This window comes from Buteo buteo, chromosome 13, assembly GCF_964188355.1.
Source record: "Buteo buteo chromosome 13, bButBut1.hap1.1, whole genome shotgun sequence".
Classification (NCBI taxonomy): Eukaryota; Metazoa; Chordata; class Aves; order Accipitriformes; family Accipitridae; genus Buteo; species Buteo buteo.
In genome coordinates this window covers 32,697,866-32,714,978 of record NC_134183.1, presented here as the reverse complement: position 1 = coordinate 32,714,978, position 17,113 = coordinate 32,697,866, and the positions used below count along the sequence as shown (strand labels likewise).

The 17,113-nt window shown below is 37.1% G+C and overlaps 1 protein-coding gene across 3 annotated transcripts in view; it reads left to right on the top strand.

The window, feature by feature from the left end:
• APBA2 (amyloid beta precursor protein binding family A member 2) overlaps window positions 1-17,113 on the top strand; it is a 110,142-nt gene that overhangs the window by 80,112 nt on the left and 12,917 nt on the right. For 2 of the 3 annotated variants that reach the window (XM_075045439.1, XM_075045440.1), the window contains 4 exons: window positions 2,361-2,506; window positions 3,849-3,884; window positions 5,480-5,566; window positions 14,431-14,616. In XM_075045439.1, coding sequence (XP_074901540.1) covers window positions 2,361-2,506; window positions 3,849-3,884; window positions 5,480-5,566; window positions 14,431-14,616 — 455 coding nt within the window. The remainder of the gene's footprint in view (window positions 1-2,360; window positions 2,507-3,848; window positions 3,885-5,479; window positions 5,567-14,430; window positions 14,617-17,113) is intronic. The other variant, XM_075045442.1, reaches the window with a different exon arrangement.

Below are 17,113 nucleotides of genomic sequence, written 5' to 3'. Positions count from 1 at the left end.
AATGAAGTTTTGCTAACTTAACATTAAATTCACATCTTTAATTAATTTCCCTCTTTGCTGCCCTTGAAACAAGATGTCAATATACTGCAACATTAGTATTGTGTTGCATGCTGAAAGAAGTACAGAGGTAAAAGGCTTAAGTTTTAGGCCTGAAAAGATGTATGAATAACATCATCAGAAGAGGTACCATATAAAATACATCATCCATCTGCTGAAAAATGTAATGGTGCAAAGATGTAAGCAAAGAGGAACAGAGATAAAGTAAATGAAGTTCTTGTGGAATTTTCATTTTCTTTGATTTCATTCAGTGAATTAGTGCTGCAAGAACAAGGATCGTTTTGTGAGGTATTGAAAGACTTGGCCTTCATGAAGAGTTTCAGTGACTTTTTAAATTAGTAACTTCCCAAGGATTTCATTGAGGGTTTTCACACATTTCAGTGGAGATTGTAATGATTTTTTTTTATTCTTTCCCAATACTTTGAGAATTTTAAATTCCACAGAATTCTATTCTGACTTATAATGAAGATCCAAACCATTACTGGATTTGTACGGATGTGATCTAAAGCAAAATGTGTCCTCCTGTGCTATATAATTATCCTTTTGAAGCTTGAAACTATGGTGTTTGCTAGCAAAACAAATAGCTGCATTTTGTGTGAGCATTGTTAGTCAATATCAGGTCTCTGAAGAGTGCAGGACTGGTATAAATATATGTATATATGTGTCTATATACTTTGATTACTGAATTACAAAGACTGTGGGTTTTTTGCTGGGAGTTGAGATTTCCAGCAGGCAAATGTGAGGTCTGCATGAAGTGTAGGTGTCAGCAACATTGCTTGAAGAAGAAAGTCACTTCTTTCGATCAAGTTTATTTTCTGTTGGAAGACTTTTTCTAAATTAGAGTGGGAAAATGAGGGATGGGAATGCTCACTAAAAGATATATGTGCAAACCACTATTTAAGTAAATTTCATCAGCATAGCATGCCGTGTATTTTTCCTTCTCCACTTATTAATTTTCCACATTCAGTTGATTATAAATAGATTGAACTAATCCACTGTACAATAAAACTTTTTCTAAAATTAGCATCTCCCTTTAGTGTCATTTTTCTCCTCACATGTGAGATTCATGTACTTCAAAAAAAAGTGTTATCAGCTTAGCAAGTTGATACAGCTCAAAGCAAATCTCTTTTATAAAACTGTTGAGGAACAGAAAATACTCACTGTCAAGAGATGTCAGCCAGACTCTGGAATGACTGTTCTTTACTGTTGATCTAATCAAGCTAGATGTAGAGCTTAACAGCTGAATAAAGAGGATGATGAGCATGGTTCCAGTATGATATAAATACTATCATTTATTCTCTTCTCCCTGCCCCCTCTTTTTCATCCTTGGAAAGAAACCACTTGCAAAATACAAGTTAATGTTAGAATCTCACTGAAGTCACTATGTAATTAATACTAAGTATATACAAAAGCATTTTGTTGAATGAAGGCTAAAATTTAAAAAAATATCAAGATGTTTTCAAGGTCCACTATTTTCCTATCTTTTTTAACATGGAATTTTTCATGCTCTTTCCACATGCTCCTTTTCCATAACTACCTTCTGTGACTTCCCTCTTCCCTGCTTTCAGAGGAAAAGGCTGTATGACCTGTTGTGCAGATTCCATTGATTAGACTGTGAATGTTTCATTGAACTCCTGTACTGCAGCATGTTTCTCCAGCTCTCAGTTTATACAATCTGTACTAGCCTGGGAACTGTGTTTTTCTATCAGTCTCTGAATTCTGGCCTTAGACATGACTAAACAGCATCAAGATGCCTACTTTTCTTGTTTCCTAAACTTTCTTAACTGTTAAGTTTTGTGGTGGACTTTTTCTGAAGCAAAGTACACCTTTGTGCCCGTTGTTCATCAGTATTTTTGCCAGTGATAATGTTTGGGGACTGTGTACTTCCACAAACATCTCAAAAAAATGTGGAAACACAAATCTGTATTCAAGCAGAAGTTTAGCTCATGCACCGTAACAGTCATACTATAAATAGTAAGAAAGTTATGATAAAGGAACCTATCAGCATTTCTGAAACTTGCAAATAATTCCAATGTGTTTATCAGTGCAGCACAGGAAACATTTTTCCAATAATTTTCCTCTAGAATTCCACAGTCAAGCCATTATGCATTGTTTTAAATACAGTATGTTTTTTGTGGAAATAATTATAGGGAAAAACATCATTTATTTTGAACTGGATTTCTTCATCTGTTTCATATTAGAAAAGGTATTAAAAAGGTTGTTCAAGCCTCAATATCCTTTATTCAATTTCTCATTTCTCTACCCTCCTTTGAAAGGCAGTAACTATAAATGTCTCATGTCAGTTCCAGGACCTTGTGAACCTGAAGACCTCATTGATGGAATCATCTTTGCAGCCAATTACCTGGGCTCTACACAGCTGCTGTCTGAGCGCAACCCTTCTAAAAACATAAGAATGATGCAGGCCCAAGAGGCAGTAAGCCGTGTTAAGGTAGGGGATTCTTATTTTTATAGTTTGTAGAATACTCTGATCGTTTGACAGTTGATCTCTAAACAGTACAGGATCTGCAGCTTCAGACCTATTCTGAAGTGCACTTACATGAGTATAGATCTAGTACCGTAAATACCATTAGTTTCCAGTGCTTACTATAAAAATACATACAGCATCTCTGAGGAACAAAATATAAATTATTCCAGAGTCTATTCAAAATTGTTTGGAAGCTGTATGAAGAATTCAAGTATTAAAGACAAATTAGGAAATATTCCAGTGGCAAAGCACAGGTTATTTGTTTGACTGTGGTTTTCCTCTTATGTCATTAATTCCTTTAACTTACTACAAATTGTGAAGATTAATCTCAATATATTGAATTATTACCTTTTTAGGACAAGAAGATCCATTACTATTGTGTTTGGATTTGGTGTTATTTACAATTAACAATTCTGTGTAAATAATGTAGCATAGACTGCTTCATACAGCTGTGTAAAAAAATGCTTTTTTTTGGTTAATAATCGAAGTAGGAGATTTTTCTTTCACAATTTTTTTCTGGATCTGCTGTAAATACGTCATCTGAATAAACATATGGTTAGAAAGAGGTAGATTTAAATGCTAATAGAAAAATCAGGTGCTTAGTCAATAAAATACTTAATTGGTAAAAATTGCGTGTTTCTGAAGGAAACCAGTTTGGGAAAATCATTTACGTAGTAAGAGACTGTCATGATTGATGATTGATTTGGCATTTAGAAACAAACGGAAGGCAAGAAGGTCCAGTTCTTTAAACTTTCCAAACCTTTGAATTTCTATTTAGCATATAGTGATGTCTCAATCAGTAAGTAATTGCTGATTGCAATTAACTCCCTAAAACCTGTTTCATGTATTAATAGCAATCCTAATCTGTCAGAGATACTTGACTACTTTAGATAGTCATGGAATAGAGCTTGAGTTACATTTTGTTCAACAATTACAAGTAGAAGTATGATCAATACGGAGAGAAAACCTTGACTTGAAAATAGTGCATGTACTGTCATTTTAGAGTGCTATATATTTAGTGGGATAAATGTCATGAGCAGCTGTTAACAGACAACACTCTTTGGTACTAATTTTTTTGTAATCAATCGACAACATGTATAATGGCATTAAATCCAATTATGCTTGAGAACTACATGAAATATAAACAAATCTTTCTCTCCTGGACATCCTTCTCCCACTGCCCCCAAATTTTTAATTTTTAACAGTCTGGATTCATAGTCAAAACGTTTCCCTGACTTCCCACACTGTCTTTTCTCTTTCTTTGTCTGTACATCTGTCTGCATTCTTTTTTTATGCTACTCCTCAGAGGATGCAAAAGGCGGCTAAAATCAAGAAAAAAGCGGTGTGTAAACGGTTTTTCTTGAATGCTAATGTTTACTTACATTTTTGTTGTACCTGTTTTCCATGGAGTGTTGTGTCTTTCATTATGGGTCCTCATAAAGTTGTCATTTTGGTTTCTTTGTTAAGTAGTTGAACACTTGATGGAATAAAATGAACTCATTTTCTTCATTGTTCATTTGCTGGAGTACCTGTCTGCTGCTCTTCTGTTGAATACCTGTGACTTTTTTAGTCCAGATATACAGCCAGTGTTATCCAGGAGACTTTTTTTAATGTAACGCTTATTTTTATTTTACTAACCCAAGCAGTAAGATGTATTTCCTGTGCCTGTGACTTACTGTATATTTATTAAATTATTGTCGATATTTAAAAACAAATAGAATAAATTTACCAGGTAGTAGTTGGAACAATTCATACAGAAGACATTTCACTCAGTTAAAAACTATACTTCAGTTAACTAAATACAGTTGACAAAAACATCACTAAAATTAATCTTGCTCTTCGTGATGGTCTTGGATGAAAGCAATGCAAGTAGTGTCTGCCAAAGTATGTGCTTGCTTTGTATTTTGCTGGATGAGACTTAATTCAAACAAAATTAATCTGAATGAATAATAGGCATAGCTAAGCCTTTATAACTACAGAAAAGAGCAGCAAATACATCATTCTTCCTTGCACTGTTACATCAGAGACCCAATCTCTGACTTGGAGATGGATGCCTGCCTTTAGCACAGGGTGATAGAGTCTGTGGCAATTTTATTCTGAGGCTGCTAACATGGGTGCTGCTAAATACCAGTTGCAGTAGTGCACTATGGACAAGTAGCCTGGAGGAATAAATAGGTTCCTGCTGGAACTCAGAATATTAGGTAAGCTCTCAGATGATGCTTCAGTGAGAGGCAGCAGCTGCTTTACCACTTTCTCTCCTGTTTTCTCACATGGGCAGAGCCAGGACTCACACTTAGGAAGCCATGTGGCATTACACAGTAATCCCGCTTACCCTGTGACCATGTTTTCCAATGGGATATGGAACTGTTTCCCCAGTGAGCAGTGCTCAGAAGCTGAGGTCTGCAAGTCAGCTGATGGCTTTCTGATATGAGAAAAATAGTTCAGCAGCCAGTTCTTTATTTTGTAGAAGAAAACTAAACCCCACCACAGTACTGAGCACCAGCTTGCACTTTTTTCGGTGAGCTCACTGAAGATGGCAAGGGCTAAGCAGCTGATGGGGAGTAAGTCACTTTCTCAGTTCTCCTACTTTCTCAATTCTAATGCCTCCAGTACTGAAGTGCATTGATGAGACAGTGGGGAAGAAACAGCCATACTCTTTCTCCTGTTCTGGCTATAAATAGAGCATTTTAGTACTTGAGCTGTCAGTCCCACGGGCTCTGAAAATTCACTCTTACCCACAAAATCAGAGTATGCTTCACTCTTTCTATGCAACAAATGCATTCTTTGTATGTATTTAGAAGCACCTTTGAATAGCTGTCTTTTAGTGGTTTAACAGTGCAATTGCCTCACATCACATTATGCTTGAAGTGATCAGTGAATTTGTCATTTTAAAGAGGAAATTAAAACTCCCCTTGTAACAAAGCATCTGTCTTATAGACTTCAGAGGGAGATTCCCAGGCGTTGACTGAAGTGGATCTGTTCATCTCCACACAGAGAATCAAAGTTTTAAATGCAGACACACAGGTAAGTTATGATTAAATCTCTTCAAGAATAATGTTGAGTTAGACTGCACTCTTAAACTGTTAGTGGGAAACTAAAGTTGGATAAATACATTGTTGTGAGAATATTCAGAAAGAGCAGTATTAGATCTGCTATTGTTGCAACACTTGCCATTTGCCAATACAGTAATACTGACACCAGTTTTGCTTATTCGATGTATTGGAAAATGCGTGCATGTTGCTGAGATCTTGTCATGGTTTAACTCCATTCAGCAACTAAGCACCACTCAGCCACTGGGTCACTCCTCCGTGCTCCCAGTGGGGTGGGGAGGAGAATGGAAAAAATAGCAAAACTCATGGGTTGAGATAAGAACGATTTAATAACTAAAGTAAAATAAAATGTAATACTAATAATACTAATAAACCATAATAATAATAGTAAATAATTGTAATAATAGCAATAACAACAACAACAACAACAACAACAGCAACAACCAAAAAAACCCCACTAAACCCCAAGAAAAGACAAGTGATGCACAGTGCGGTTGCTCATCACCTTCTGACTGATGCCCAAGCAGCAATCCACCCCTCCCAGCCAACGCCCCCCAGTTTATATACAGAGCATGACATTCTGTGGTATGGAATCTCCCTCTGGTTAGTTCAGGTCAGCTGTCCTGGCTATGCTCCCTCCCAGCTTCTTGTACACCTGCTTGCTGGCAGAGCATGGGAAACTGAAGAATCCTTAACTTGGGATAAGTGCTACTTGGCAACAACTAAAACATCAGTGTGTTATCAACATTATTCTCACACTAAATCCAAATCACACTGTACCAGCTACTAAGAAGAAAATTAGCTCTATCCCAGCTGAAACCAGGACAGATCTATAAATAAATTTAGGGAAAGATTCAAAAGTCTTTCAGAATGCATGTATACTGTTTCTCTGAAACAGTTTCAGTACCCAAATTTATTGTCTAACAGGGATGTAATTTGCTGCTTTGACTAAGCTATTTGTATCTTGTCATTTTTAACATTTAACCTCCAATTTTTCCATAAATCACATCTGAGCTACCATCCCCTTTGCCTAAGGTAAATTATTAATTATTCATACTAAAGAAGTATCTGGAGACCACAGCAATGATCACCCTCATCTTCTAGGAATACATATATATATTCAAATATCTTCATAAGAAGGAATTTTTTTGAAGGAATTTACAATTAAACACATAAAATTTATACATGGATCCCAATATTTAGTATAATAATCTCACAAGATCTCTTAGACTTTGATCATACTTACAGAAACTCTAAATTTTCATTCTTATGTGAGGCTTTAAAAAGCTAAACTTTAGTGACATTTTTTGCTTTAGGTTTCACTAAAAAACTCCACTGTATGCAGCTAACAGCAGTTGAAAAATGGTAAGACCTCAAGTTACATTAAAGAACAAACCATTTAGAAAGTGCTTAGTTAAGCTAGATATAACCAAACTAGAAAATTCATCTTGTAGTATTTGGAAAAATGGTTGGAGTGACCTTATGCTATCCTTTCAATGATACTCTTCCAGAACTTACGATGGTAGTATTTAGTCTTTTTTTTTTTTTTTTTAGTAGCAGAACAGACCAAGGATTATAGGTAAGTTTAACTGTCAGAAAGATACCAGAACAAACAAACCCTTTGTAGGCAGTTTGTGAGTGGAGATGAGCAAGAGTCAGCACAGATTTGCCAGAAGTAAATCATGTCAAATCAATTGTTTTCTTTTGTGACGGGGAATATATTTGTCCATGGCACAGAAGCAGCACGCATCGCCTATTGACTTAAATGAGGCTTTTATCTCATATAATATTTTCTAGATTATATAATCTAGATACAAGAAATACAAGCAGGCTAAAAAACTTCTGAGAGTATATTTATTTCTGATATATTGCTATGTAGATGGCAATATAAAGAGATAAAGAGCCAGAGGGAGACTCACAAGCATGTTTCTTTGATGTAGTACTGTTCAATATTTTCATAAACAACTTGGAAGATGGAAAGAGAAAATAGTTATTGAACTTTTACCTTCATGTATAAGATCAGAGTTCAGAAATATCATGGCTAACTGAAGAAACAAGCTAAAACTCTAGGACATATTTCAATAAAGATAAATGTAGCCCTCTACATTGAGGATTTTGTTTTGTTTTCAATTAGTATATAATTTGTTTTTCTAACAATGCAAACCATGAGGCACCTACTTCTTCCTGAAATTTAAGAGAGCTATAGTCTTTTAATGTGAGGGTAATGATAGTATCTCCAGGAGATGGATTATTTTTCTTTTAACATAAGCAGATGTCCGTAACATGCCACTAGAACTCCCAAGAGATGGAGCCAGATGAGGAGTAAAATATCCCATCTAAAATGGGCAGTAGTATTTACAATCTGCCATCCATAAATCGTCCTGATACTTTATTTCATCCATGATAACCAATACCACTCTTTGTTATGGCTCAGCCATTTTTTGACCTCATGGTAAATATGCATCATCCGGAGAGTATATTATTAAAGCTTATGACTACTTTTTGCATTAGCAGAAAATAAAATGCTAGTAATTATCAGTGTAAAGTTCACTACAGACAATTATTGATAAATGAACAGCTACAGTTTATAGTTGGAACGTATGGCAGTAAATAGGTAAGTTCTCTTTGTTGAGTAAGGATTAGTCTTAGTGGAAGTCACTCTTTCCCTTCTTTAAATAGTTCAGCATTTCAGCTGACCACCAACCCTTTTAAAATTAAAAAGGAAAGTTTTTGAGGCAGACCATAAACACTTTGTCAAAGTAACTGTTACCTTATTCTCCTGATTCCCCTGAGATTTCTAGTGATACAAAATGCAGTGCACCATGAGGAGTGGTGTCTAGTACAAACTGTTCAACTACATGAAAATAGCAATATTGGAAATTATTGTAATTACAAGCTCTCTGGTGTTTGCCCTGGGTTTTTTTGCTTTCTTTTTTTTTTTACAGTGGGTCTTTCAGAGAGCTGTAAGAGACTTATTCCCGTGACTTTTAAGCATTGCTGTTGGCAATTCCTTTGCATTTTTGGCTTGGTAATATTTTTCCGTGCTAGTGAAGTTTCCTGACTGGTGTAATTACCATAGGTCTATTTCAGCTGGTGTGGCAGCTGGCAGAGACAATCTGTTCTTTCATGGTTTTATCAATTATATAAAACCTATTTTTGCAGTGTGCCATCCATGATTTAGTGCATCTGTAGTGTTGTATAGCTCACATGAGGTAGCAGCTGATTTGAAATGTAAAATTCTCAGTTAAAAAATGACATGCAGCAGGGTTCAAAATGCTGAGCAGCACCAGTAAAGGTGTATTGCCACGTCGGAACAGAGCCAGCTCTGGTGATTCTGTTGTCCTCAGCAACACTAGGAATGGCACCCCTGCCACTTTTTAGTTGCTTATGCATTTAGTTACTGAATACTTTCAGCCCAAGTTGACCACCTGTTTAGTATACATGGTAGAAGCAACCTTAGGTTTGGCCACATGCCTGCTTTGTATGAGAGCAGTTCTTCCTTGTGCCACAGCTTTACAGACTTGCAGTCAGTGCATGAAAACAGCAGGAATATCACAGCAGCTTCTCCCATCTTCTTGCTTATTCAGTGAAGAGAAGCTGGGAGTGAAGCAACTGGGAAAACTAGCAGAGAAAAAGACAGATATAGAGATCACTAATGTCTATGTGCAGAGCCTCTGGTAGATGATTGGTTCCATAAAATCATCTGACTTTTTAGGCTGTCTAATTTACATTCCCACAGGACTACATAATTTGAAAGCTTGGAAAAATGCTTAGGTTTTCCTCCTGCAGGTGTTCTTTGGGTTTCAAAAGGGACAACAAATGAGATTCTGAAACAGTTCCTTAGAAAGGAAGGGAGATTTTGAGAAAGGGGAATATGGACAGGAGAAGATAGAACAGGGGTTTTGAAAAAGAGCAAGAGAGAGGCTGAATTTCTAAGGACAAATATAAGGATAACAAGGATGGAATGGATGGGACTAGAAAAGGGGTGAGTGAAAGAATAGAGAAGCAGATACGCAGAGATGGAGGGATTCATGGGAAAGTAATGAGGAGAGAGGGTGAAAATGAGATAATGGTAATGGAAAATTGAGTGGAATGGAATATGGAGTGAGAAAAGAAAAAGTCAAGTCACGAGTAAGTCAAAAGTAAAGACATGTTTACAGTCACTACATATGATTTACCTTATTCCTAATTGTAATTGTGTTAGACAGGAAGAAGGTGGGAGGAAGTGGGGGAATGACTGCTTTCACCCCTACAAGGGGAAGATAGAAAAAACCCCTTTGATTAACTTCTGTGTGATGATAAGGACAGAAAGACTTTCTTGGCAGGTGAGATTAAATGCTTTCATTTTCCCAGTCCATTCACTCTTGTGCACACTGCATGTATGATTACACCCTTACAGAATACTTAGTGCAGACTGCTGAAAAGCAATTATCTCTGCAGAGCTCCCAAGATCCTGCTGAGAGATGTCCATTATAAAACATTTTTCCATACTGAGAGAAGTGCTATAAATCCTCCTGAACCCCTGCAACCCTTAGAGACACCCCCCAAACCATCTCTTAACCATCATCACTTTTCATAGTTAGGTACAAGCATAGAAAATTTTATTTCAAGCCTGAGAAGAATCATTACAATGATTTTATGGGTAGTGATTCTCTTCAGTAAGACAGGTGGTTCTAAAAAACAATGATTATTTATATTTTTCTCTCTCTCTCAAGTTAAATTGTACTGAAATTCTTAAAACAATTACTCTTGTCAACTTGAACAATCTTTCTCTCTTAGGCCTTAGAGATTTGTTCAACTAATGGTAAACTAATACCTAGCTGTTTATATAAAGGATGCTGCTGCTTATATAAATGATGAAAATTGTGTATTAACTCATAGCATGTTATAGGTTTTTTTTGGAAGATCAGATATCAAGGGAAACCCTGCCACTACAGACACAGCAAGGAGGGTATCTCAGTCATCTAATATGATTGAGTTAGATGCAAACTGACCTCATGCTGCTCAGGGGGATATTCAAGAGCCACTAGCAAATAAATAAAAAAAAAAGAAAAACAAAATCCTTCTCAGTTAAAAAAAACCCAAAGAAAACAAACAACAAACCTGTAGTCAATTTTTCTTTCTTCACATTATCAATATCAATATATATCCAAGCAGATGCCAAAAGCAGCAGAGATAACCTCAGTCTTGGCCAAGAACCAAAGATATTTTAGACACCAGAAGGCAATTTACTGACTTAAAACTAATAGAGATCACAAAGTAAAGTGAAACAAATTGATTCAATAATAAGTATTTTTTAATTCCAGTTCAGGCAGAATTTGGTGGATGTTTTTAGCTGTTTGGGTGGGGGAGAGAAGGGGACATCCTCAGCTAGTTCAATCAATAAAACTATTATGCTTCTGGTTGTTTCCAGTTTGAGCAATAAATAAAAGTTTGGAAAACTCTCCAAACTGGCCAGTGACCCCAACAAGAAGGCATTTTCAGATGGGCCCTTTCTGTTTCTTAAAGAAGAGAACAGTTCATCTCCACAATGGCAAAATGTGTAAAGAAATGATAGAAAACAAAGCTAACAAATCATGGTTTGGAGGCATTTTCTTGGTCTTTGTTTCAATAGAAAGCTTTATCTTCATTAAAATAAGTATTTAGCATAAGGTTTTAAAGTAAGCAGCATCCAGTTTAAGAAACCTATAAAGCTCAGGTTTGAAATGTGCCATAAAAATAGGATTTGGACTCTTTTTTTGTCTAAACCCAAGGATGTTCAACCAATGGCAACAGATTGGATTCAGTACAGCACACCAGCCATGTCTGAGAGCTGAATTAATTACCTGGCAGCCTGCTATTGAAATTACCTCTCATGAGCCTCCTGCAGTCTCCTCTTTGTCACACAACAAGTGCACACATCATGTGACCATTGTAACAGGACACAGGTGTTTTACCCACATGATGGCAATGTAAAGTCTGGCTTTGTTTGAAATTGAGATGGAGCAAAGGCTGACTGCTCCAAGTACAGAGGACAAGTGCCTTAAGTCAGATGGTGATATGTGGGCAGTAGGGGAGTGAGGAGAGACAGCATAGTCACCTGGTGAAGAACAACATACAGTCCTTGAATGTCTCCTCAGGAAACAATGTAAGTCATTACTACCTTAAAATATTGTTTTGTGGCTTCTATGAGTCCTTATAGCTAGGAGGCTTTTTCCGATATTTTGTCTAAATTGTCAAAATATCTGCCAGATAAGCATTACTAACCTAAGTTATATTACCTTTTCTCCCTAGGAATTTCTCTTCCTCCATAATTATGCAAAGAGTTCAGTAATAGTGATTTTTTCAAGGCACTTAAAGAAAGTACAGTCAATCAGATTACTTGATTGACTGAGCATTCCTAAAACTCTAATTTTAAACCTAAAAGGTTCTTACCATTATGGAACATCTTCCACAGCAACATGCCTTTCTGGGAACTTAGAGAGTTGTGGCTTTTTATTTATTTTTATTTAAAAGAACAAATCTAAAGGAGAAATCAGGTTGCTTACACAGTATCTTGAATAAAACCTGTATGAAGGTACAAATAATTGTCCAAAACATTAGTGTAAACAAGTATGTCATTCTGTTTGTCTTTGCAGTCCTAAATATATCAACATCCTTTGAAATTATCGCTGTAGCAATGTCACATACATTGTTTTATTAAAATAACATTATTTTACATATAGAAGCCTTTTAATGAAAAAGAGACTGCTAGCTGTTGAGCCACATTAATTTATTCATACTTAACGCTGAGTTCAGAAATAATAAAACTTATTACAAGTTCATACTTAGTGGTGCACAGAAACTGTTATAAAATGTCCTTGAAGGTTCTTCCTTCTGGGACCTCATTGCTCTTTTATATAAGAAACAATTGATAGAAGCATGAACTAACTGGAGATGGAAACTGTTGTGGTTTAAAATCAGCCGGCAACAAAGCACCATGGAGCCACTCGCTCACTACTCCCCCCACCCCAGTGGGATGAGAAGAAGAAAATATAAAGAAATGCTCGTGGGCTGAGACAAGGACAGGGAGGGATCACTCACCAATTACGGTCACGGGCACAAAACAGACTCAACTTGGGGAAAAAACAAAATCAACTTAATTTACTACCAATCAAATCAAAACAAGGATAATGGGAAGTAAACCCAAACCTTAAAACACCTTCCCCCCACCCCTCCCTCCTTCCCAGGCTCAATTTCACTCCCAATGCTCCCCCCCAGCAGTGCAGGGGGACAGGGAGTAGGTGTTGGAGTCAGTTCATCACACGTTGTCTCTGCCACTCCTTCCTCAGGGGGAGGACTCCTCGCTCTTCCTGTGCTCTGACGTGGGGTCCCTCCCATGGGCTGCAGTTCTTCACGAACTGCTCCAGCATGGGCCCTTTCCGTGGGCTGCAGTCCTTCAGGAACAGACTGCTCCATGGGGCTGCAGGTGGGCATTGGCTCCACTGCTCACCTCCATGGGCTGCAGGGGGACAGCCTGACGCCTCACCACGGGCAGCAGGGGCATCGCACACCTCCTCCCTCTCCTTCTTCACTGACCTTGCTGTCTGCATAGGGGTTTCTCTCACATTCCACTCCCCTCTCCACTGCAGATTTTCCCTTCTTAAATATGTTATCGCAGAGGTGCTGCCACCATCGCTGATGGGCTCGGCCTTGGCCAGAGGCAGTTCCAACCTGGACCCAGGGAACCTTCTAGCAGCTTCTCACAGGAGCCGCCCTGGAGCCCCTCCCCTGCTACCAAAACTCCACCACACAAGCCCAAAAGAGAAACAAAAGATAAAATAATATCTGAAATAAAACAAGTTTAGTGACAACATATCCTTCTCTGACTACAAACATGCACTCAGTTTTCATTTGTCCAAGGCAACTCAGTACTAATCAAAGCCACTGAATAATGATACAATTCCTGTGAGAAAAACATTTGGAAGTAGTAGGTTGGGATTTCCCTGCAAATATCAGAAAGTAAGAGTTTAAAAGGCTAAAGTAATTAAAAGGATGCAGAGCTGAGGGATTTGAGGTAGAGGCTTTTTATATTTAGTACTCTTCATGTGTTCTTACATAAGAAATGTTCATTAGGATGAAGCTTGGACAGGTTTCCACTTAAAATCATTCTCACAGACAGTGGCTCTTCTGAACTGAGTTCTCCCAGCACAACCAAACTGGCAGCCTAATGACATTGACTGGAATAGGATTTTGACTGTGAGCCCAGACACTAGACCCATTCCCTCCAAACTGATCTATGTAGGTAGGCAGAAAAAAATATTGAAAATTTTGCCTACAGAGAAGGTAAAATACTGCCTTCATACCTCTTTACAAAGAAAGTAAGTATCGCTTTGCTGTATATAAGAAAATGTTACGTTAGATATTATTGCTGTTATAGGACATGATAAAAAAAAATTGGGAAATTATAACATCATCTCATATATATATATATATGGCTTCCCTAAAACTTGTTCTGTCATTGTGAAATGCATCTGCTTCATTCAGCAAAACCAATACAAAAGGGAAATGTAATTTTCCAACAACATGAAAGTGTTTATAAAACAGTATAGATCTTCATTATTGCTTTACAGTAGCAACCATGTTGTGTTTGCTCAGGCAACACTTCCATTGAAGCCAATTTCCTGAACAGCCGCTATGCCTTTAGTTGGCGTTCGGGCACATTGACTGCGTAGGGAACGTCAGATCTGGGCCCATAGAAAGTGCATCTGTAGCTTTTGTCATTCTCAAACAATAGGCTATCAAGGAGAGGGAGGATGCAGCACTTGTAGAATAACAGCAGGCATGAAGAATTACTTTATTTCTCTTTGCTTTACGTAGGAAACAATGATGGATCATGCGTTGCGCACAATCTCATATATTGCTGATATTGGTAACATTGTGGTTTTAATGGCACGACGCCGCATGCCAAGATCAGCTTCTCAAGACTGTATTGAAACAACACCTGGTGCCCAGGAAGGAAAGAAGCAGTATAAAATGATATGCCATGTCTTTGAATCAGAGGATGTAAGTAAATGGAATGAAATTTATTCAAGCAATGTATGTAATTTAGAGAATCTCTGAAATTTCATCTAATTTCTTGAATGAATTTTTGTTGTTAGCAATCTTTTCTGATTGAAGCTACAGGTAATCTGTGGAAACATTAGCTGGTTGTTTGTCCATATGTCTTTTCTGTCTCCAGAAACGCATGTCGCAAATTCATGTCTCCTCCTCAGTCCCAAAATATCCACTCTGTCTCATGTTATAGAATCATTTGTGTTCTTTCAACAATGCTTCCCCAAATGCTTTAGTACCTAATTATTTGGAGTTGTCTGGAAGTCAATGGCCATTCATGGCCAAAATGAATTTATGGGATATCAAATTGATCATTCATCCTGGACTGGATCCTAGTCCAGTGGGTTGGCACATAATGACACACATAAGCCTCCAGACGCTTGGCAATGAGGTGGAACCATTCTGGACTTCTTTCAAACTGAAGCCAAGTCACTGACAACATCTACCAACTTGGTAGGCCTAGCACAAGGTTGCCCTCTACCCAGTCCTTATTCCCTTATGGCTTGCTTACCTGTCGTTGGTATACATACTCTCAAACATGCGACTTTATCCTTTGATGTTTAAGAACACATTCAGCTGTTCATTTTTCAGTTCTCTTTTTTTCATCCCTAGCAAAATTATGAATTACAATTTTTATATAAATGTAGTAGAGCTAAGAAAGTTTAGTTATGTATATTTATAGAATTTTTTCTTCACAGCCAGAAGAGTTTAGCAATTCTTAAGTAAAAGGCTAGGAAGAACTCACTCTCACTACTCTCTCAGAACATGTATGCAACAGAAAGCATAATTTCAGTCATTTTATGCCATAAGATACTCTGAGCCTGTATTAGCCTGAAACCACTTTTTTTTTTTAAAAAAGGAATGACCACTTCAGAATTTAGGTTCTGATTTTCACTTGCATCAGAAGTACCAAAAGATGAAAGAACTTGGAGCTATTCTGAAAATAGGATTGCAGAAGTAGTGGTTGCAAAAGAGTTCTGTACATCTCTGCTGCATTCTGTTTCACCCCTGTGAAGTGCTGGCATGCTATGCCCTTACCTTTTGTGGCAAAGGAAGATAACCTTGCTTTCCTGCTACTGTATGTCCAGGTTTGTTTTTGTAGTGAAATAGATATTTGAGTCTGAAGCTGCAGACCAGGGGACTTCAACCTAAAACAATCATGGAAAAAAGCTCCAGGCTAGTAAAACAGAAAAAGCAAAATTTGTTGTCTGTTTCCAACTTGACAGTTGAGATACAGGTATTCATAAGAGGCAGTACTAAACATTTCTGACCATTGTTATATAAGAACAGCTTTAAATATAATTTCTCTCATACCAATTAAAAAAGAATTGAGTTCTTGAGTTCAGACAGTCACAACTCACAGGTTGCATATTTTTTGAGCCAAGCAATCATTTTCATTATTTTAAAGCAATTAAGGCTGTGAAGGAGAAACGGCGTTGTCTAAAGGTTAGAGTGCTAGACTGGGATTTTTTCTCAGACCTAGGTATCTTAGCTCTGCCACTGCTTTGCTGGGGTGACCTTTTCAAGCAACTTAATTACATTATCTCTAAGTTGTACATAATGCTGAAGACTTTCATAAACATTCATAAAAACTTGGAGACATAGATGAAGTTAAGATGTGAGAACTGGCTGTTGCTAGCAGTAATAGAATAGAGTATGATGTCTAGACATGTTGGTTTTGAGAATGTAGGATGGAGGTGAAAGCAAAGAACTACAGAGAAAGCAATGGCACTGGAGATCGAAAAAAGAAGGACTGGTGATAAACTTTAATAATGGAAGAATATAAAAATGTTCTTGATGACTTCTGTACTGCCCTACTACCACTACAAACTTCTTGGTATATTGATAAGATTTGAAAAGATGTTTTAAAGTATGAAGGAACAATTTGTGACTGGCTAGGCTAATTATGTCCTTGATGTTCTAAAATAATTTTCCAATAAAGCAGAATGGTGCTTTTGTGTACTGCAGCACAAATAAAGTAAGAAAACCACCTTTTAGGATCAAAGAAAACACTGTGTGTCTGATCAGTAGATTGCAAGAAGATTTAGATTTACAATGTTGTCCAGAAAACCCTATGCATTCATAATGCATTTAGCATTACAATGTTGTCCAGAAAACCCTATGCATTCATAATGCATTTAGCATGTACCTACTGTCTAAGAAAGTGTGTTGCATTTCCAGAATAGTTTCATAGGTTTGATTAGTAATATTTTTAGGGTAAGATAAATTAACTCCTCCTCAGACCATTAGGAGTTACTCATATTCCCCGATGACAGAATACAGTACCCGAAAACCACAAATATACAAAACTCAACGTGGCATTCTCCTTTCAGCTGCAGTTAACTCAGAATGGGAAAATAAAAAAAAAAATGCAAACGTAGAAAAAGTTGACCAAAAATTCCTTTTACTTATTTCTACCTTTGTTTCTCTGTGTTTCAGTGCCATCTAG